Source organism: Phycodurus eques, chromosome 2 (assembly GCF_024500275.1).
Source record: "Phycodurus eques isolate BA_2022a chromosome 2, UOR_Pequ_1.1, whole genome shotgun sequence".
NCBI classification, from domain to species: Eukaryota; Metazoa; Chordata; class Actinopteri; order Syngnathiformes; family Syngnathidae; genus Phycodurus; species Phycodurus eques.
Window position 1 is genome coordinate 25,560,562 of NC_084526.1, and position 21,142 is coordinate 25,581,703.

The following is a 21,142-nucleotide window of genomic DNA, read 5'->3' on the forward strand; positions in this document are numbered from 1 at the left end:
TGAAAATGATTTATCCTGGTCAAAATTCTTTTACAACACAAAACCCTGGCATTTTAACAGGGGTGTGTACACTTTTTATATCTACTGCAGCCTTGTTCCTGTTTTTGTATTCTGCCTGGTGAGCCTACAGCACAATATATTATAAGACAATTTCTTGCCTTTGTTATTTTACAAAGATTTTATTTTAAAAATATTTGATTTATTATGTTTTAGATTAAGTGATATGGTTCAGCAATATCTGAATTTGCAAATTTATATTTTAGTTATATTTTATTTGACTCTCACTCTGATTTAAAAATAAATCAGAAGTTATTCACTAGTTACCCACTACTACTGACTTGATCTTGAGGACTACTTTTTACTTTTTGAGTCACATTATTCTAAAGTGACAATACTGTTACTTGAGTACAATATTTGGCGACGTGATCCACCTCTGGTTAAAACCACATACATATATCTCGTGGTCAAAACTTTTTATGTAAAGGGCTTCAAAGTACCTGTCTGGAGAAAATAAATAAACACAGATAGACCCGTATTTTCAAGTGGAGTTTGTATTTGTTAAAAAAAAGAAAAAATAAAATATAGCAACATAAATAAGCATAAAAACACGTGTCTCGTCCTAATGAGAACATTTTGCTATTTCAAATGGTGTAGAGCACCCATATTTTGCATTGAAGGCTTCTGTCATCCTAACAAGTGCGTCACCATGGTGAAAGTTTGAAGTTATTTCCCAGAAGCATAGTTTACCTTTTGTGTGTTTACCTGTAGCAGTTATTGTGGAACTTATTGTAGGACGAGAGTGTTATCAGGCCTCCCCAAGCAGCAGACAGAGAGAAAAAGATCTGAGTGGCTGCATCTTTCCACACCTAATAGAGGACATACTCCATGTTAGAAGCAGGAAGGAGAATCCAACCTTTGAGAAAGCATCAGGTGAAATAGGTCAAGCACTGAGTGAAAACAGGGCAGCGTCATGCACCTTCCCGTCCATAAGTTTCTCCCACTTTGGTGTGATGAAGTAGAGAACACCATCAGCAGCCCCGGGGAGGGTCACGCCTCTGATCAACAGGATCACCAGCACCACGTAGGGAAAAGTGGCTGTGAAATACACCACCTTTCACAAGGAGAGACATATAGGGAAAACAAGATGGTCAAAAGATTGAAAAACAGTACAATACTGTATACTGTATGGCAGATGTGTGAGTAAGTCATATGTGCAAGTCAAAAGCAAGTCTGAAGTCACAACCTTCGAGTCTGAAGCAAGTGCCAAGTCACTGCGGGAAAAGTCAAGCAAGTCAGGTCGAGTCGCCACTAAATTTCAAGCAAGTCGAGTCAAGTCATTACTTGTTTAACCAAGTGGGAAGTCAAGTCATGCAATCTTGCTCCAGTCGCAACATGTAGTATATTGGAGTGGTAAAAAAATATATATTTTTTTTTAACAAATCATAACACTAAAAAAATAAATTTATTCACACCTTATGAATGTTAATGAATGATAAACAGATTATGATTGATTGAATTTATTGCAGACAACTGTTTATTCCCCCCTCCCCCTTATCGTGGTGGAGGGGTTTGCGTGTCCAGATGATTCTTGGAGCTAAGTTGTCTGGGGCTTTACGCCCCTGGTAGGTACACCCATGGCAAGCAGGTCCTAGGTGAGGGACCAGACAAAGTACGGCTCATAGACCCCTTATGATGGTAAACAAATGAATGGACCTAGGGTTCCCTTGCCCGGACGCGGTTCCCCAGGGCCCCCATCTGGAGCCAGGCCAGGAGGTGGGGCTCTAAGCCGGGTCTACACCCATGGGGCTGGGCACATCCCGAAGAGGCAACGTGGGTCCCCCTTCCCATAGGCTCACCACCTGTGGGAGGGGCCAAAGAGGTCGGGTGCGTAGTGAGCTGGGTGGTGGCCAAAGGCGGGCAGCTTGGCGGTCCAATCCCCGGCTGCAGAAGCTGGCTCTAGGAACCTGGAATGTCACCTCTCTGGCAGGGAAGGAGCCTGCGGTGTGCGGTAGACCAGTTCTGACTAGATATAGTCAGGCTCACCTCCACACACAGCTTGGGCTCCAGTACCAGTCCTCTTTGAGAGGGGTTGGACTCTTTTCCCCTCTGGAGTTGCCCACAGTGAGAGGTGCCAAGCAGGTGTGGGTATACTTATTCCCATCCGACTCGGTGCCTGGATGTTGGCGTTTAACCCAGTGGACGAGAGGGTAGCCTCCCTCCCCCTTTGGGTGGGGAGACGGGTCCTAACTGTTGTTTGTGCCTACGCACCAAACAGCAGTTCAGAGTACCCACCAGTTCTACACAGCGGTCATTGAATCAGTCCACTCTGGTTTGGTGCTGCTACAAAAAAGGACAAACTCCGACTGCAACGGACAATCAAAACCACTGAAAAGATTGTCGGTACCCCCCTGCCCACCCTTGAGGACTTGCACACGGCCAGAACTAAGACAAGAGCGTGTAAAATCCTCTCGGACCCTCCACATCCCGGTCACCAGCTCTTCCAGCTCCTTCCCTCAGGTAGGCGTTACCGATCAACGCAAACTAGAACTAGCAGACATTCCAACAGCTTCTTCCCTCTTGCAATCAACTTCAAAAACAGCTAACCTCGAATTTCATTGCAACATGCTGCCAATTCTTTGTTGTCACATTTCTGTCAGGCCAATTATACATTACTCGTCCACTCACTGTAGTAGTCTCGCCACGCTGCACTATTTGCATATCTGTTGTTGACCAATACTGGCCACTCATGACTGAGTAGCATCTTCCCCATTTGCACACTAACTGAGGCGTATCTGCAACATTTGCACCATCAACATTGTCCCAGATTATTGCACTTTAAACTGCATACATTCCTTGAAGTCTCGGCGCCCTTTGCACAATTGTCATTGCACCGGACTATTGCGAGGCTAGTCATTCGAACTGCTCTAAGTGCTAGAGGATCTTTTTGCAACATTGTCCAAAAAAAAAATATACAAAAATCGTACAGGCATTACCAGATAATTAGCAACCCTTTATTGCTCAGTGACTGTTTTTCTCAATGTCTTTATGTCTCCTCCAACGCCCGGAGACAAATTCCTTGTGCGTTTTTTTGGACATACTTGGCAAATAAAGATGATTCTGATTCTAAAAACGAAATAGAATTTACAACGGTGTGCCCATGGTTACAAGGTTAAGAGAAAAGACAGCACAAATCCTCTTAATTCCTACTATGCTAGCTTTCTGTTTGCAGAAATTGATAGTAATGACCGATTGGGAGCTGCACACACCTCTCAATTGTGACTGCATAAACAAGTTGCTGTAGATGAGTCCCATAGTAATCAACTGGCAAGTCTTACTATAGCTAATCCGTGGAATTTTGCTTATCAGGAGGGTAAACGTTTTTCACCTTTAATGTGACAAATACCCTGTAAAACTCGGAAATCTTTTCGAGAGAAGTACAAATAAACAACAGAGGTCTCATAATTAAGAGAATCTCATTTTGAAGCACCAACTCTTGAAAATTGACAATTGTTATGAGATGAAAAGTTGTTTCCTATGTGGTGGTCTCAATTTTAAAAACAGTGCATACAGCTTAATCACAGAGCCACCACCACAAATGATATTTTAATGGTGACGAGGAGCGAGCCTCGATCGAGTGTGAGTGGGCTGAGCCCTTGACTTCTTCTGAAATTTGATCGAACTTTTTAGACCCTGAAAAATACCAAAATAGGGCTAAGCCTTGCCACTCAGAGATAATAAAAATGATAATAATAATAATAATTACAGTATCTGTTTATACAATATATAAAAGTCTGCAAAGCACTTATGATTACGTTTTGAGGAGGCGGCTGCATGGCATCATTATCTCCACAAGAGGGCAGTATAAGATTAATGAACGTGCTCAAACGTTGACGTTTAAACCAATGTCTCATATTTCAACCCATAAAACACTATTTTTATTAAACTTTTAAATCGCAAACATATATAGATTCACTTTTTTTTATTAGTATTATCATTACTTCGTTTTGGCAATCAGCTGGGAGATACGACATTTCCACTGTTTTATATGGGAGGTGCGTGGAGTCCATTTTAACTCAGTTTAAGCTATGTAGCTTAAAAAAAATAATTACAATCCATTTAGGTGTAGTTGTTTTAGGGGTAAAACAGCATCTTTAAGATCATTGGCATTCCGTCAAAACTAATAGTAACGCTATACATGGGGGACCACATGTTTTTGTTTGATGCTTTTCTTTCAAAACAGTTCGAGGCATTCTTGTTTGTTTGTTTTCTCTAGTTAACATTACCTTTCCTGATGTCTTGATTCCCTTGGCCAAAGAGGCGTAGACAATGACCCAGGCCAGAAACAGACAGCCTGCCAGAGGCCAGCGAACTGTCTCCCTGGGTATTCGATGCCTTTGGAGATGTGCAGCACATTGTACCTGCAGGAGTCATCATCAAACACCAACACACAACAAAAATATACTTTGAATACTGTACAATGTTATGTTGCTATATTTTTAGCATGACGTTGTTGGGACAATTTTTGATAAGAAAATAAAACATCACATGCTCCTATCATGGAACTAAATGAGGTAACCTAAATATTAAGACACCATATGATCCAGTTCAGTACTGCACTCTACAATATAAAGAGTGTCAATTAAAACTCAACATTACTAACGTTATAAAGGCAGATTTTACAGATCTTGATTCTCATTTAGGAAAGACCGCACACTCGCACAGTTTGTTTTATACTAGAATTCAAGTATTTTGCTTTTGTAAAGGACACAAAAGAAAATAAATCTTTACAGTTTACATCCAATTGGAGAGAGAAAAATGTGGTATTTGATACAGTATGTTAACATGAAATCCTGAGAAATAGCAGCTTTAAAGGATGCATGTCATAAAACATACATTTGCATAGATTACATTATTTTTTCTCACCAGCTAGAAGCCTCACTCACTTGAAGTACTCCTCACTGGGGCTGACATACGTCTTTCCGCCTTCCACTGCCATGTTTAATAGTTTGCTCAGGTTTCCAACAGTGTGGGCAGACAAACAAAAAGAGGAGTTCTTGATCGAGGTGAAGTTCCTGTCCCGCAAGATGCAGGAGTCTGTTCCGAGAAGCAGCCAATATACAGATTAATTACCTTCATTGAACCAAAGCATATATTTCACATTAGGAACATCTCACAGCAAACCACGAAACAAAAATGGCACAAAAAGTAGTCTCAATTTAGTCACAAACTACTTACTCACTCACTCAGTGTAAAATCTGCACCTGTTTGGTTGAACACATTATCAAATTATTGTGTTTGTATGAATGGCAACACTGGTAGATACACTGGTAAATTCAACCTGCCGCCATCCCGTGGAGGAACATTTCATTGTTCTGCCCGTCACTATACATCGGTGGCGATGGATGGATGGATGGATGGATGGACAGACAGACAGACAGACAGACGTCACACATTTATATTGGATAAGATAGCACCGCATAATAAAGTGGTTGGTGCGAAACACTTGCAGTGGTGGGCAAAGTACAAATATTTTACTAAATATGAACTCAAAAGTCCAAACACTTGGATTTCCGGATGTCTGTACTTGAGTGAGTTTTTTACTTGAGTACTTTTTACTTTTACTTCATATTTGAAAACATATCTGTACTTTTGCCTCCTTACTTTCTACATAGGCTTGATACTTTCTTTCAAGCTCCTTGGACGATGACGCCAATAAATTTTTTTTAAAAAGACCTAAATACTGATTTTTTTTAAAAAGTCCTTTGTATTTACTTCAAAGCTGTACAGTAAACTCCCACTATATAGCAATTGACGCTTCGCGGTCACGCAATGTAGCTGATTTTGTTGTTGGCTCTTTTATTTTTTTTATACTGCTTATACAATATTTTTGTTTGTTTTGCGCTCGCTCTCTCAATACAGTATATTGTGTGTTTAAATGTTGTCTGTATTGTTTTGAGACTGGGGGGGGGGGGAATCAAGCCATAAAAACATGCCTAGGGTGTACTTAAATGCGATATTTCTATATCGCAGATTTCACTTATCACAGGGGTTGCCAGGAACATAATGAGTGATGGAGGAGGCATTACTGCACGTCGGTTTCACATGATTGAAGTGTGTTAAACAAACATTTGATTATTTGAGGAAAAGGGGGGAAATTAGGTCAGTTTACCACATTTTAACCATGTGCAACCAAAAATACCAAAAGTACTTTTTTTTTTTTTTTTTCCAGTGTAGAAAGAGGTAAACTGAAATCTTGATTGAGATCTTGGGGTCTTAAAAGGCAGAAAAATAAGGACAGCAGCAAAATGAAAGAACATGAACCAGGGAGCATTAACGATGACAACAACAGATTCGGACAAGTAATATGTTCCCCCATCCATAGCCTTCAGAGAATTGTTTGATCTTGTTGGTTCCAAAAATGTTTTTTTTTTTTTGTTACTCAGTTCACGTGATACCAACGTTATGGAAACGTGTTGTTGTGATAGTATACGAACGATCGCTTAAACAACAACACGCACCATGTTTTGACTTCGACGAGGGGTAGTCAAGAACTAATGAGCCCCGTTTCATTTAACTTACTTATAATTTGATTTTATTCAGAAATGTTGCCAGTTTGTATTGTTTAAATACTTGTTTGAAGGTTTGTTTTGTTTTAGCTTGTCAGCCATTTTGGAAATGAGGTCATCGTTGGATGCCCGCCAGAAGCAGAGAGCTGTGATTGAATTCTTGCTTTGGAAGGGGAACCACCACTTAATTTGAAAAGGTTGCAAAATTTGAATGGAGTTCTGGTTATGTCATCAATGATTGATATGGTGATGTCAGCAAAAGAGATTTTCGGATTAGTGCCTAGTACTATTCCCAGGATTATCTGATGAAGATGGTCTTGCTGCTCCTTCGCTTAATATTTCATCTGGAAATACACAAATATATATATATTATGAACATTTTAAAATGATCGAGTTAGAATCCCTTTTGTAAGTGAAACTAGGGAAGTCACGTAACGCAGGCTCTTGTTCTTCGCTTTTGATCCGACACACCCAGTTTTTGACTGTGCTGTAGCCTATTGTAGCTTCCCCATAGACATTTTGCAACCTTCTTTAAGGAAGAAATTCAATCACAGCTTTCTGCTTCTGACATGTAGGGATCCAATGATGACATCATTTCCAAAATGACAGGAACAGAACAGGCTTCAACAAAACTTTTTCTTTTAAGATAAACCTTCAAAGAAGTATTTAAACTACAGTGAAAGTTTCTGAAAAAAAATCCTTTACATGTAATTGGGCTCATTACGTTTTGACTGCGCCTCGTACTTAAAGGCAGCATCTCGGTCCCGCCCCTGCCCAGCCACCATGCATGTCTGCACGAAGAAACGCCTTGACCTCACTCAACGAAGAAGCAGAAAGACAGCGGCTTGTCGTGCTCTCTAAGTGCTCCTCGGCCGGCGAGGTGACCGTGATGAGCCGCTGGAGGAATGAAGAAGGGACCTGCGTTCCCCTCGCCTATGGCTCCCACCTCACTCACCGCGAGTGCCAACGTTACACGAAATGTTGCCGGTTTACGGTTTTCTACTTTTGGGAATGTACAATCAACGGAAAAATATAAGAAAGGTTACGCGATGGTTTTCCCAAGCTCATGCAGCCATGCGTCCGTCTGCGTATAGGACACCACCTGCCGCAATAGATTTCTACCCTTTATTATAAGTGAGTGGTCCAATACCTTCTTTTAAACTTTGGTTCTGAACCGGAGTTAAATAATCCGGTCAAGAAACAACAGGATAATCTCCTTTTGCGCTACGCTGCTAGGCCCCATGATTTCTCAAACGCTCATTTTCCTAACATTTTGCTGTCAGGTCATAGAGACAGTCTTAAAATATAAGACAAAAAGTGTATTTTTTTAAACCGCAAATTCAGCTTCAAGTATGTAATCTGAATACTTTTGCCACTTCTGATGAGGAGTGACAAAACCTAACAGTTTAAAAATGTGCTCGCACGTTCAGATTGGGTTGGATAATTCATTCATTCATTCATTTTCCACACCGCTTATTCTCACGAGGGTAGCCTATCCCAACTGACTCTGGGCGAGAGGCGGCGCGCCAGCCAATCGCAGGGCACATACAACCCCAATTCCAATTAAAACATAAAAACAGAATACATCCATCCATCCATTTTCAACACCGCTTAACCTGGTTAGGGTCGCGGGACGCTGGAGTAAACCCTGAACTGGTGATTTGCAAATCATGTTCGAGCTATATTTAATTGAATACACTAAAAAGACATGATATTTAATGTTCAAACTGATAAACTTTATTGTTTTTAAGAATATTATGGCTGCAACATGTTCCAAAAAAGCTGGGACAGGGTTACATCACCTTTTCTTCTACGTTCAATAAACGTTTGGGAACTGAGGACACTAATTGTTGAAGCTTTGTAGGTGGAATTATTTCCCATTCTTGCTTGATGTACAGCTTCAGCTGTTCAACAGTCCGGGGTCTCCGTTGTCGTATTTTACGCTTCATAATGCGCCACACATTTTCAATGGGAGACCGGTCTGGAATGCAGGCAGGTCAGTCTAGTACCCGCACTCTTTTACGACGAAGCCACACTGCTGGAACACGTGCAGAATGTGGTTTGGCATTGTCTTGCTGAAATAAGCAGGGGCGCCCATGAAAAAGACGTTGCTTGGATGGCAGCATGTTTCTCCAAAATGTATGTACCTTTCAGCATTAATGGTGCCTTCACAGATGTGGTCACCCATGCCATTGGCACTAACCCAGCCACATAACATCACAGATGCTGGCTTTTTCAACTTTGCGTCCACAACAGTCCGGATGGTTCTTTTCCTCTTTGGCCCGGAGGACACGACGTCCACAATTTCCCAAAACAATTTGAAATGTGGACTCGTCGGACCGCAGAACACTTTTCCACTTTGCATCAGTCCATCTTAGATGAACTCGGGCTCAAGAGAAGCCGGCGGCGTTTCTGGGTGTTGTTGATAAATGGCTTTTGCTTTGCATAGTAGTGTTTCAAGTTGCACTTACGGATGTAGCGCCAAACTGTATTTATTGACATTGGTTTTCTGAAGTGTTCCTGAGCCCATGTGGTGATATCCTTCTCATGATGTCAGTTTTTGATGCAGTGCCGCCTGAGGGATCGGAGGTCACGGGCATTCAATGTTGGTTTTCGACCTTGCCGCTTACATGCAGTGATTTCTCAAGATTCTCTGAACCTTTTGATGATATGTACCGTAGATGATGAAATCCCTGAATTCCTTGCAATTGTAAATTGAGGAAGATTGTCCTTAAACTGTTCGACTATTTTCTTACGCACTTTTTCACAAAGAGGTGAGCCTCACCCCAGCTTTGCTTGAGAATGTCTGAGGAATTCAGGGAAGCTCCTTTTTCCCAATTAGCCTGCTCACCTGGTGTTTGATGAGCAGTCCTCAACTTTCTCAATCTTTTTTGCCACCTGTCCCAGCTTTTTTGGAACGTGTTGCAGCCATAAAATTCCAAGTTAATGATTATTTGTGAAAAACAAAGTTTATCAATTTGAACATTAAATATATTGTCTTTGTAGTGTATTCAATTCAATATAGGTTGAACATGATTTGCAAACCATTATATTCTGTTTTTATTTATGTTTAACACAACGTCCCAACTTCATTGGAATTGACCATTTGCACGTACATTCACATCTACTGTACGGACAATTCGGAGTTTTCAATTAACCTACCATGCATGTTTTTGGGAGGAAACCGGAGTACCCGGAGAAAACGCAGGCAGGGGGACAACATGCAAACGCCACACAGGCGAGGCCGGATTTGAACCCCAGTCCTCAGAACTGTGAGGCAGATGTGCTGCAGATAAGTGTTTCTAAATTAGAGCCAGACTTCTGTCATAGAATTAGTCTTAGAAGTTCACATTGAAAAGGGACAGAAATGAAGAGCATGTAACTGTTATGTTTACGTTCCATGATGTGGAAAAAGGGTGACAGAGCTAGTAGTTCTTCTGACGGCCAGCCGAGGTCAGTGCTGCGCACACTGCAGCACTGCAGCAGCTGCTCAGTCAGTACAGTAAATATGTCAAGCAAGCAGTTTTTTTGTGCTGAATTCACACAATCTCAAAAGAGAAATTCGTTAAATTTCGATACTAACTCAGAAGCCTGCTATATTCAAACACATGCCCTCACATTTGGCCACAGCCAAAATAGTATTTAACGTTTTTATTAACATGCTTTATGAAATAATGACATTAGGGAATGTTCAACTGCTATTACTTTAGTAAAGCATGTTCATCTCGTCCGGTACAGTATCGCATAAATAAATAAATATATGTATAGTGTGTGTGTTCACACTGAGGTTGTCACACTCAAAATTCTACAAATAAGTGAATGGACAGGCAGGCCATTGAAGTGTTGCACGAAAACCGCCGCATATATCACAGTTTCCGCAGGACACCTCAACTGAGAATTGTGACGCATTGCGCACTTTCAGTGTGTGAACGTGCGTGCGTGTGTAAGTACGAATGCGTGCGTGCGTGCGTGGTGTGTGTGTGTGTGTGTGTCTCACCTAAGAGCAGCATGTCTTTGTCCTTACAATCCACCGTGTTCCACGCATTCCTACAGTTAGCCCATGGCAGTGAGCCCTTCAACGAAGCGAACAGGTAGTACAGTGTCCAGCACAAAATAATATTATAGTATATGGCAATCAAGACAGATATTATCAACATGGCCATCCCGCAACCTAAAATAAATAAATGAGACGAAATATATAAATTACTCTTAAGGAAAGTGGAGACTGGTGAGTACAGTGAATGTTGATCCAGCTTGATTGCAAGGGCCAGTGTGTACCTTGCAGTGCCGGGATGCACTTCCACACCGACACGGGGCCCTGGCTGGCAAATTGGCCCAGGGACACTTCCAGTAAAAAGATGGGGATGCCGGCGATCCCCAACATTGTCAGGTAAGGGATCAAAAATGCACCTGCAGGGCACATACACGCCACTAAAATTGCAAATCTTAAAAACAGTAACAAGAAGAAGAGGCGGGCACAGGTTACATCACATTTAAAACATTAGAATAAAAATAACAATACTACTTCCACCACTACCACTAATAATAATTATAATAATAGTATAATAGTTGGCTAAGGGGAATTTCTACAAATAAAAAGTCTGCAAATTTGGTGACTGTGCTATTTTAGTTGGTCGTGAAATAAAGCCAAACCATGTTTCTATATGGCACTGGCTACAAAAAAAAATGGATCTAAACAATTTATAGCACTATCAATAAAAATGTATAGTTATAAAAGTGACGGCATTATTATTATTATTATTATTATTATATTAATTTGTTTTTTCTACACAACATTTTTGCTGTTATAGGCCTATGTAGGAGTTGTTACGAATAATCTTAAATTTCGTTTATGGGTGGGTGGGAGGTTATGATTGAGGCATGCAGGCTGTTATTTTATTATGTCTTCGAAATTGTGTCAAACACTACAGCCCTCTTACCTCCACCGTTCTGGAAGGCAAGATAAGGAAACCTCCACACGTTCCCCAGTCCCACAGCATAGCCAACCATGGAGAGGATAAAATCCACTTTATTGGACCAGTTTCCCCTGGCCTTGTTCTCATCCCCTCCCTCGTCGTCATCACCTTCAGCCTGACATGAAAAATACGACGTGATCGTTTTCAAAAGCATCGTAATTGGAAAACAAAAAAGAAAAGACAAAAGAAAAACACGTCTCATGGGCATATTATTAGTCAGAGCATTTTTTGAATGAACGAACACATCTGCGGTTTTGAGAGAATTAGTCCACAGTCTGCACAAACTGCAGATTTGTGCCAATAAATAACTTGTATCAGAAACAGTGGATTTCAGAGAACAAATACTTTCACTAATCACGACCAGCACAGAAGGAGAAGAAGAAACAATCCGCAATCTGGTGGAAATCTTAACCTCCGCATTGAAAAACTAATCCAATTATCGCGAGATCAAAAATTCCTGGTGTCAGCACATACAAACGCTTTTCTTTATACCGTACTTTGTTCACTACTGGATTTGAGGGGGGGGGGGGGGGATCCACAACCAAGCAACACGTATTCTTCTTCAACACCCGTAGTTTACACATACGATGTTCCAGAATACTCAAGATGAATAAAATATGGGCTTTGATTAATATGGCAAAAGTTGCCACTATCGTGCAGCAAAGACCCAACACAGTTTCTAGTCCAGCCCGGAGTGCAAGCCACATACCGCAGTCCCCGCAAACATTTTCGAAAAAGTGTGCCATGGATTAAAACTCGCCCGTTATTTGGTGGAATAAAAAATGTTCGCCGGTGTGCATTGTTTTGACAAAGAGATCTAAACTTCAAAGTTACAAGTTACCAGGCTGCTGTAATCACGTTACGAACAAAGCAATGTTCGTTCAAGTCACAATCTGCGGGTTCATGCAGTCAAACGGTTCTTTGAGCAGGCTTACCCGGGACAGGGAGCCGGCTCGAACAGACATGTTGCCATCAACCCCCAGTATGACGGTGGTCTGGCTCAAAGGGGTCCACTTGGACCCGGTGTTGTTCTGCTCAGCGTACTGCGACCCATCTCCGCAGGACGAAATGGGGGACTCCTTGCCAAAGGCCGAATTGGCCGTCATAGACGCTTGGACCACCGCTGGGTTGTTTTTGAACGTCCCGTATGCTTTATTGCCGTCCGGTGCTCCCGGTATATTTTCCGTGGGACAAAAAGTTTGGCTCTCGTTGCATAGAGCCGGCGGCTGGTGCGCCGGGTGGTTGTGCTGAGGAGCGGCCGGCTGAGGGGATGCGATTTCGGGCTTGTTGGTTGGCAATTCCGCATTTCCGTCCGATTGCTGCGTGGGGATGTGGGCCACCGGTTGTTTGGCCATGTTTCTCTGGTCGTCCTGGAACATGGACGTGCGGGATGAGCACGACAAATGGTGTCACGAGTGTACAAAGTGTGAGACTGACGGTTGGATGGAGCACATTTATGCTTTGTGGCGGAAATGGGGGGGGGGGGGGGGGGGGGGGCAAGTGCCTTTTTGCCACGTTTTGGGGACGCGTTCTCTACTCACAGCTCACGGTCTGTCCAGGCTGTGTGTGTGTGTGTGTCAGTGGGAGGGGGTTGCGTTACAATACCCCCTCTTCTCTCGTTCTGCAGGATTCTTTAATTTTACGGCCCATTGCCCCCTCATGTCATTCAGCCACACACACATCCAAGATTTTTTATTTTCTAAATTTTGTTGGATTTCTTTTGATTTTTATGTGCAATAGACAAGCTGCTGCGGCTTCGCTCTCCGGGGCAAGCATGCATGATCGCCGGCTTTACTGACCCGGGGCGCACAATTATAAATGACTTCCTGGAAATGTAGCCTATCTCCTGGGGCTGGGTGTCTGGGGGGTGGGGAAATGAAGGCTGTAAAAACAGACGAAATCTTGCAATTGCCCGGCTTGGACCCTAAAACGACTTTATTAAAAAAAAATAAAAATAAAAAAATAATCAGCTCAAAGAATGCCACTAAATGTGGGGATCAGCACCGAAGTAAAGTTTGACTGCAATTCAGCACCACAGACAGCGCAAAGAGAGCGCACAGCGAGGAGTCCAACACGGATGTGACAAAGTCCATCCAAAAGAATCCAAAACCATGTGAAATCATGCGCAAGGAGGGCAAATCGGGGTGTTCAGAAACACTTACCATTCTGCGGAGTTGTCCGAACAGGCTCAAAGTGGTGCAAGTGGAAAGACGGGAGGTGTGAGCGGAGCTGACTTGCTCGTGCATGTGCACACTACGCTGAGCGTGCGCCGATTTTCTTTCTCGGGCTCCGTGCGTCAGTACAGAGCAAGGTGCCCTTGGCGGGACAATTTCTTGATAATAGCACTTTGATATATCATTTGGCCTCGCGGATGAGGATTTTTCTTTTAAGGGACACGCTGCTGCGCAGAGATGAGAGAGGTGCGCGTGCGCCAGTGTACCGACGTACGCGTCTGTATTACGCACCAGTTACGATACGTTGACGCCGGGCGCGTGCATTTAAACACGTGTCGCATGCACGTACATACGCGCAGGCACCCACGCCCGCAGCCTGTGTTAATAGTCACAAACGTAAACATAAAAACAATGGAAGCCTTATGATGATGTGTTGTGGACATAAATTGGTCACATAGGACTAACAGTGTTCCAAAACATGTCCATGTTTCTGAATAGAGAGACACTACAGGTCCCCTGTGCCAACTTTGGGGTCTCTATGAAGCTTGTAATGTGCACAAGTCTTACACAAAAGGGGTTGGGGGTAGTATCCTAAACCACGGGTCTTCTGAGCAAGTGGAACCTGGGTGACGAGGAAAAGTAACGTTACATCCTTGAATGCTGCATTGCGTACGTCCTCTCCAAGCCTTCGTTTAAAGGTTGGGGGAAAAAAGAATGACCTTTTATGAAACGCAAATCGTGAACTTTTTTTGGCGCCGAATTATTTATTTATTTGTTTTTAAACAATCATCATACACTTAGCAAACAGCATCCTGCATTTGCAAACACCACAACTCCCTGCAGCAGCATGTGGTTTATTCGTTAAATTTGAACGCCTTAATTGTGTCTCAGCTAAAATACACTTGTACCCGAGCACCGTTGCCTAGCGACCACATGACGCTATTGTTGCAAACTAATGACGGGGAAAATAAAAACGGAGGGGGTAAGGGGGGGGGTTGCTTTTATCAACGTTGATACGTTTAGGCATAATCATCCTTTAATCTGCACTATGATGAGTTTAATCACTGTCCGACTCGAGATTTTGTAATGTCCATGCAAAGAAATAGTGAAGATTTTGAAGTTAAAAGTCAACTGCGATTTCAACCTGGAAATGCAGCACGGGGTTTGATATTAGACTGTCGTTAACGTAGAAATCATCAAATTAAAATGATTAATTTTACAGTAATGCTCAGTTTTGCCTGACAGAACGACTGCGTTTTAAATCTCTCTCACGTGTAGCTAAAAATAAGGGGGGAATATATAGCTGTAAAACAATGCAAACAACTACGACAATGAACTGTTGTTTAAAAAAAAAAAAAATTTAGTACCTCTGATCAAACACTAGCATTATCTTTGTAGACTTTTCACATCCCTTTTGATCCCCCACTTCCATTATCAAGATTTCAGTGAGCGTAGGCCTGCGAAAGTTTGGAGTCCCACGTTGTCCTTCAAAACGCAAACTACAATTCCTAATCAAGGAGGAAATTCCACACAAGTTGCCCGGATAGGGCGTGTTGGTTTAATAAATAACTTAAAAAAACAAAAATCCTGTCGCGACACAGTATATGATTCGAAAAATCGGGATTCTACAAACCGCGACGCTGGCACATATTTCGCCCTTCACGTTTCGATGCGACAGCTGCAAGACTTTACGATACACACTGCACCCCTTCCAAATCCGCCTCCGTTCCAGATAAGAGACTGGAACCGCTGTATTAGCCTTGACTTTAATTGCACTGTCAACTGGGAATAATTGTAATTGATTTGTGCCTTTAACACACACGCATATTGGCACACACAAACGCTTATAATCTTACGTTTCACGGCCCGCAATGCCTGTGTGTGTGGTTTTTTTTTTTTTGTGGGTTTTTTTTTGGACCGTTTTATTTAGAAGTTTTTATGAAATGTACAATTTTTAACAAGTCAATATCATTTTTGGAATAACAAAGTGTTGCTTGATTACCTTTGTGCTGGTTAATTACACATGCAAGCGTCTATAATTAATGGCTCACTCCACTGTTGCGTGTGTGATAAGCAGCCGCATCCATCCGAGGCACCTGGAAAGTAGTGATTCAGTGGTGGAGGTCACCGGGAGGCTCATCCTCATCCTCGTCATCATCACCGTCACCATCACTCTCCGCTGACAGGGACCCTCACACTTCCATTGTATGAAAGAGACAACCTCTCTGAATTAGGACATTTTTCATCGCTCAGGTGATGGACACACACTTTAAAACATCAGACTAAGTGTTGCATCATTCAGGTGGAAACTGAAAGCTCGAATAGCCACACCTTGCACGATATGTTCCGTTTCACAGTCAAACGTCTGCAAACATAAATCCACCAGTTAATGTACACCAGTTAATGTCATCTTTTTCACAGTCACACCAGTGGAAAAATATAAGTTACCTCTGTAATTATACATTAAAACAACAACATTCTAAATTCGACAGCCGGGTGCGCTGAGGTGCAGTCGTTCGTGTAGAGAGAGAAGAGCAGCGGAGAGAGGACACAACCTTGGGGCGCCCCAGTGCTGATGCTGCGTGTGAATGAGGTGGCCTCCCCCAGCCTGACCTGCTGTGTCCTGCCTGTCAGGAAGCTGTAAATCCACTGGCAGATGGCAGGTGAGACGCTGAGCTAGAGAAGCTTGGATGAAAGGAGTTCAGGGATGATGGTGTTGAACGCTGAGCTGAAGTCCACGAAGAGGATCCTCGCGTAGGTCCCTGCACTGTCGAGGTGTTCTAGGATGAAGTGCAGTCCCATGTTGACTGCATCATCCGCAGACCTGTTCGTTCGGTAGGCAAATTGCAGGGGGGGCGTGGGGGGCAGCAGGGGGGCTGTGACGCTCTTGAGGTGGTCCAGCACGAGATCTTCAAAGGACTTCATGAACACAGATGTCAAGGCGACAGGCCTGTAGTCATTGAGACCCGAGATTGTAGGTTTCTCGGGGACTGGAATGATGGTGGAGCTTTTGAAAGAGGATGGTACTTCGCACAGTTCCAGAGATCTAGTCAAGATCTGTGTGAAGACTGGAGCGAGCTGGTCCGCGCAGACTTTGAGGCAAGATGGGGACACATGGTCTGGGCCTGCCGCTTTGTTAATCTTTTACTGTTTGAAGATGCGTTTCAGGCCTGCCACGGGAGCTGCTGAGGCAGTTCTACACAGCGGTCATTGAATCAGTCCTGTGTTCTTCCATCACAGTCTGGTTTGGTGCTGCTACAAAAAAGGACAAACTCCGACTGCAACGGACAATCAAAACTACTGAAAGGATTGTTGGTACCCCACTACTCACCCTTGAGGACTTGCAGGCTGCCAGAACTAAGACAAGTGCCTGCAAAATCCTCTCGGACCCTCCGCATCCCGGTCACCCGCTCTTCCGGCTCCTTCCCTCAGGTAGGCGCTACCGATCAATCCAAACTAGAACTAGTAGACATTCCAACAGCTTCTTCCCTCGTGCAATCAACTTCTTAAGCAGCTAACCTACATTTCAATTGCAACATGCTGGCAATTTCTTTTGTCTGAGTTTGTTGTCACATTTCTGTCGGGCCAATTATACTACTCGTGCACTCACTGTAGTCGTCTCGCCACGCTGCACTATTTGCATATCTGTTTTTGACCAATACTGGCCACTCATGCCAGATTAGCATCTGCCCCATTTGCACACTGACTGAGGAGTACCTGCAACATTTGCACAATCTACATTGTCCCTGATTATCGCACTACTCGTCACTTTAAACCGGATACCCTCCTTGAAGTTTGTGCGCCCCTTGCACAATTGTCATTGCACCGGACTATTGCGAGATTAGTCATTCAAACTGCTCTAAGCGCTAGAGGACTCTTCATCTTTTTGGACAATTGTCATAAAAAAAATAAAATTAAATAAAAAAAAAATTGTACCGGCATTACCAGATAACTAGCAACCCTTTATTGCTCAGTGACTGTTTTTTCTCAATGTCTTTAGGTCTCAGAAGTGTTCTCTGTCAATTGACTGTCTGTTCTCGTACGAGAGCGGCTCCAACTACCGGAGACAAATTCCTTGTTTGTTTTTTGGACATACTTGGCAAATAAAGATGATTCCGATTCTGAATGGCCCGCAATTGCGTGGAGGCCTAAGAATACGTCACGCGGCACAAGACGGTTACTCATTTACAACTGTACTGTTTTTCATTTGGCCTCGAAGTATTTTTTTAGAGAAATAGTTTCTGTTAGTACTGCTTTAGCGTAGAGGTTACTTACAAGTACAGTTCCTTTCGACTTACGTACAAATTCAAGTTTGGTCGCCAGCGTAGGAACAGAACTCAGCAATAAACTCAGTTCTCAAATGAGGACCACTGTAAAACTTGACACTTGCTTACAACTGACGGTGCGTATATTTGGCAAGTGTTATCAGCATTAGTGGCAGGACACATCACATCTTTCCGACCTTCACATCTTCATTATGCTCCGTGCCAACCTGAGGTCAACTCTTGGCAAAGAAACTCTGTAATAATGGAATCTTGTTCCTGTGAATGCAAGTCCACTTACTGTAAGTAACTTCCACTATTTTCTTTACACCCGTGAGACCAAGTCATTGTTTGGTGTTTCAAAAAAGCCAACTGCAGGGCACACACTGACAAAACCATTCATCTTCATATTTACATCTATGGAATGCTCTAACGTGCCTGCTAGTGCAATGTGGGAGGAAGCCGGACTACTACTATCTCCAAAATCACCACTTTTCAGTAAACCCTCAAAACGGGTGTCAATGTTTGTTGAACCATTAACATAGAGAGAGCAAGGCATTTTCAACACTTTAGATTGGTCAATATTTTTTCAAATAACAGACCCACGATTGAACTGATTAGTATAAATCTGTGAAAAAATAAATTGACCAAATTTGGACATTCCATCCGATTGTGACGATATTTCTCTTTAACTAAACTGGAAAATGGATGCATAGAAGCAGCAAAGCAAAGCAACTTTATTTATATAGCGCATTTCATATACAATGTGAGGATAAGCGGTACAGAAAATGGATGGACGGATGGTAAACCAATATGCTTTACATGATTAAAAGCATTTAAAAACAAAGAAAAATAACTGTTTACGAACATAAAACAAAAACAAACAAAAACAATAAAAACAGCGTATAATGCAAGGAAGATTATTTTAAAGTGGAAATGCTCTGCAACGCATGAGAAAAAAAAGAAGTTTTTAACCTGGACTTAAATACATTCACAGTTGGAAAAAAGATTTGTGAATCAGAGCCTCTTGTAGAGTGTCTTCCCAGAGGAGTGAACAATGTTTTAGCTGCAAATGGGAGCAACGGCGGCACGGTGGACGACTGGTTAGAGCGTCAGCCTCACAGTTCTGAGGACCCGGGTTCAATCCCCGGCCCCGCCTGTGTGGAGTTTGCATGTTCTCCCCGTGCCTGTGTGGGTTTTATCCGGGCACTCCGGTTTGCTCCCACATCCCAAAAACATGCATGAATTGGAGACTCTAAATTGCCCGTAGGTGTGCCCTACGATTGGCTGGCAACCAGTTCAGGGTGTACTCCGCCTCCTGCCCGATGACAGCTGGGATAGGCTCCAGCACGCCCGCGACCCTAGTGAGGTGAAGCGGCTCAGAAAATGGATCGATGGGAGCAACTCCAAAATGTTGTTAAATTTTCACTTCATGTGCATAATGAAATGAATGGTACAAACTTAAGCTCTCAACATCCTGTAACTTAACATAAAACACATCGGCAAGGAGAATATTAATAATTTTTTTATTACGAATAAGAAAAACAATCCAAAAATGGCTTAATACATAGGCAGTTTTTATACTAATACTAACAACAACACATTTACTGTTTTTATAATGTCAGTTACATGACATTACTGGACGCTGTAGGTCAGCTTCCTGTCTCGGAGGTCAAAGGTGACCAACAGTGAGCGAGGGTCCTTTTTGTTTTTGCGCACTGTGATCTTTCCTTGAAGCTCCTCCCCTAAAAAAAGCATAGAATAAATATTAGTGGATTCAATACATTTTCACTTGGACATTAAATAATGAAGGGGAAAAGGTAATTGTCATGGAAAATAATAATTTAAAAAAAAAACACGGGGTGAGATCTCTCCCATAAGGCTCCAATTCCCGGAGACAAATTCCTTGTGTGGACATATTTGGCAACTAAAGATGATTCTAATTCTGATTCTGGTAAAAAGTAGAAATTCGTGGCCGTAAACAACCAACAACCGGACATTTGTTTCCCCCATGAATGCCAATATACATACACAGTGGGGCAAAAAAGTATTTAGTCAGCCACCAATTGTGCAAGTTCTCCCTCTTAAAAAGATGAGAGAGGCCTCTAATTTTCATCATAGGTATACCTCACCTATGAGAGACAAAATGAGGAAAAAATAAATAAATCCAGTAATCCAGGGGCAGTGCCTCTGGATTGGCAGACTGGGGTGGTGGTCGCAGGGTGTGTTCCAACTACAGGGGGATCACACTCCTCACCCTCCCTGGTAAGGTCTATTCAGGGGTGCTGGAGAGGAGGGTCCATCGGGAAGTCGAATCTCAGATTCAGGAGGAGCATTGTGGTTTTCATCCTGGCTGTGGAACAGTGGACCAGCTCTCCACTCTTGGCAGGATCCTCAAGGGTGCATGGGAGTTCGCCCAATCATTCTACATGTGTTTTGTGGACTTGGAGAAGGCGTCCGACCGTGTCCCTCGGGGAGTCCTGTGGAGGTGAGATCTGCTTCGGGAGTATGGGGTACCGAACCGCCTGATACAGGCTGTTAGGTCCCTGTACGACCGGAGTCAGAGTTTGGTCCGCATATCCGGCAGTAAGTGGGACTCGTTCTCGGTGAGGGTTGGACTCCGCCAAGGCTGCCCTTTGTCACCGATTCTGTTCATAACTTTTATGGACAGAATTTCAAGGCGCAGCCGAGGCATAGAGGAGTCCGGTTTGGTGGCCTCAGTATTGCATCTCAGCTTTTTACAGATGATGTGGTTCTGTTGGCTTCATCAAGCCGTGACCGCCAACTCTCACTGGAGCAGTTCGCAGCCGAGTGTGACTGGGATAAGAATCAGCACCTCTAAATCTGAGACCATGGTCCTCAGTCGGAAAAGGGTGGCATGCTCTCTCCAGGTCGGGGATGAGACCCCAAGTGGAGGAGTTCAAGTATCTTGGCGTCTTGTTCACGAGTGAGGGAAGAATGGAACGGGAGATCGACAGGCGGAACGGTGCAGCGTCTGCAGTGATGCGGACTTTGTATCGGTCCATTGTGGTAAAGAAGGAGCTAAGCCAAAAGGCGAAGCTCTCGATTTACCGGTCGATCTACGTTCCTACCCTCACTTATGGTCGCGAGCTGTGGGTCGTGACCGAAAGAACAAGATCCCGGATACAAGCGGTCAAAATGAG

General features: G+C 43.1%; 2 protein-coding genes across 5 annotated transcripts in view; both read right to left on the reverse strand.

Moving 5' to 3' along the window:
• Positions 1 to 13,871, reverse strand: part of slc6a5 (solute carrier family 6 member 5) — a 31,308-nt gene extending 17,437 nt beyond the window's left edge. The window contains 10 exon segments of the mRNA XM_061670101.1: positions 763 to 866; positions 977 to 1,111; positions 4,284 to 4,370; positions 4,373 to 4,418; positions 4,944 to 5,094; positions 10,564 to 10,737; positions 10,845 to 10,976; positions 11,507 to 11,657; positions 12,478 to 12,912; positions 13,705 to 13,871. Coding sequence (XP_061526085.1) covers positions 763 to 866; positions 977 to 1,111; positions 4,284 to 4,370; positions 4,373 to 4,418; positions 4,944 to 5,094; positions 10,564 to 10,737; positions 10,845 to 10,976; positions 11,507 to 11,657; positions 12,478 to 12,912; positions 13,705 to 13,788 — 1,499 coding nt within the window. The 5' untranslated portion in view covers positions 13,789 to 13,871.
• Positions 13,872 to 18,732: 4,861 nt separating this feature from the next.
• prmt3 (protein arginine methyltransferase 3) overlaps positions 18,733 to 21,142 on the reverse strand; it is an 88,285-nt gene continuing 85,875 nt past the window's right edge. For all 4 annotated transcript variants that reach the window (XM_061670104.1, XM_061670106.1, XM_061670105.1 and 1 more), the window contains one exon: positions 18,733 to 19,723. In XM_061670104.1, coding sequence (XP_061526088.1) covers positions 19,614 to 19,723 — 110 coding nt within the window. In that variant the 3' untranslated portion in view covers positions 18,733 to 19,613. The remainder of the gene's footprint in view (positions 19,724 to 21,142) is intronic.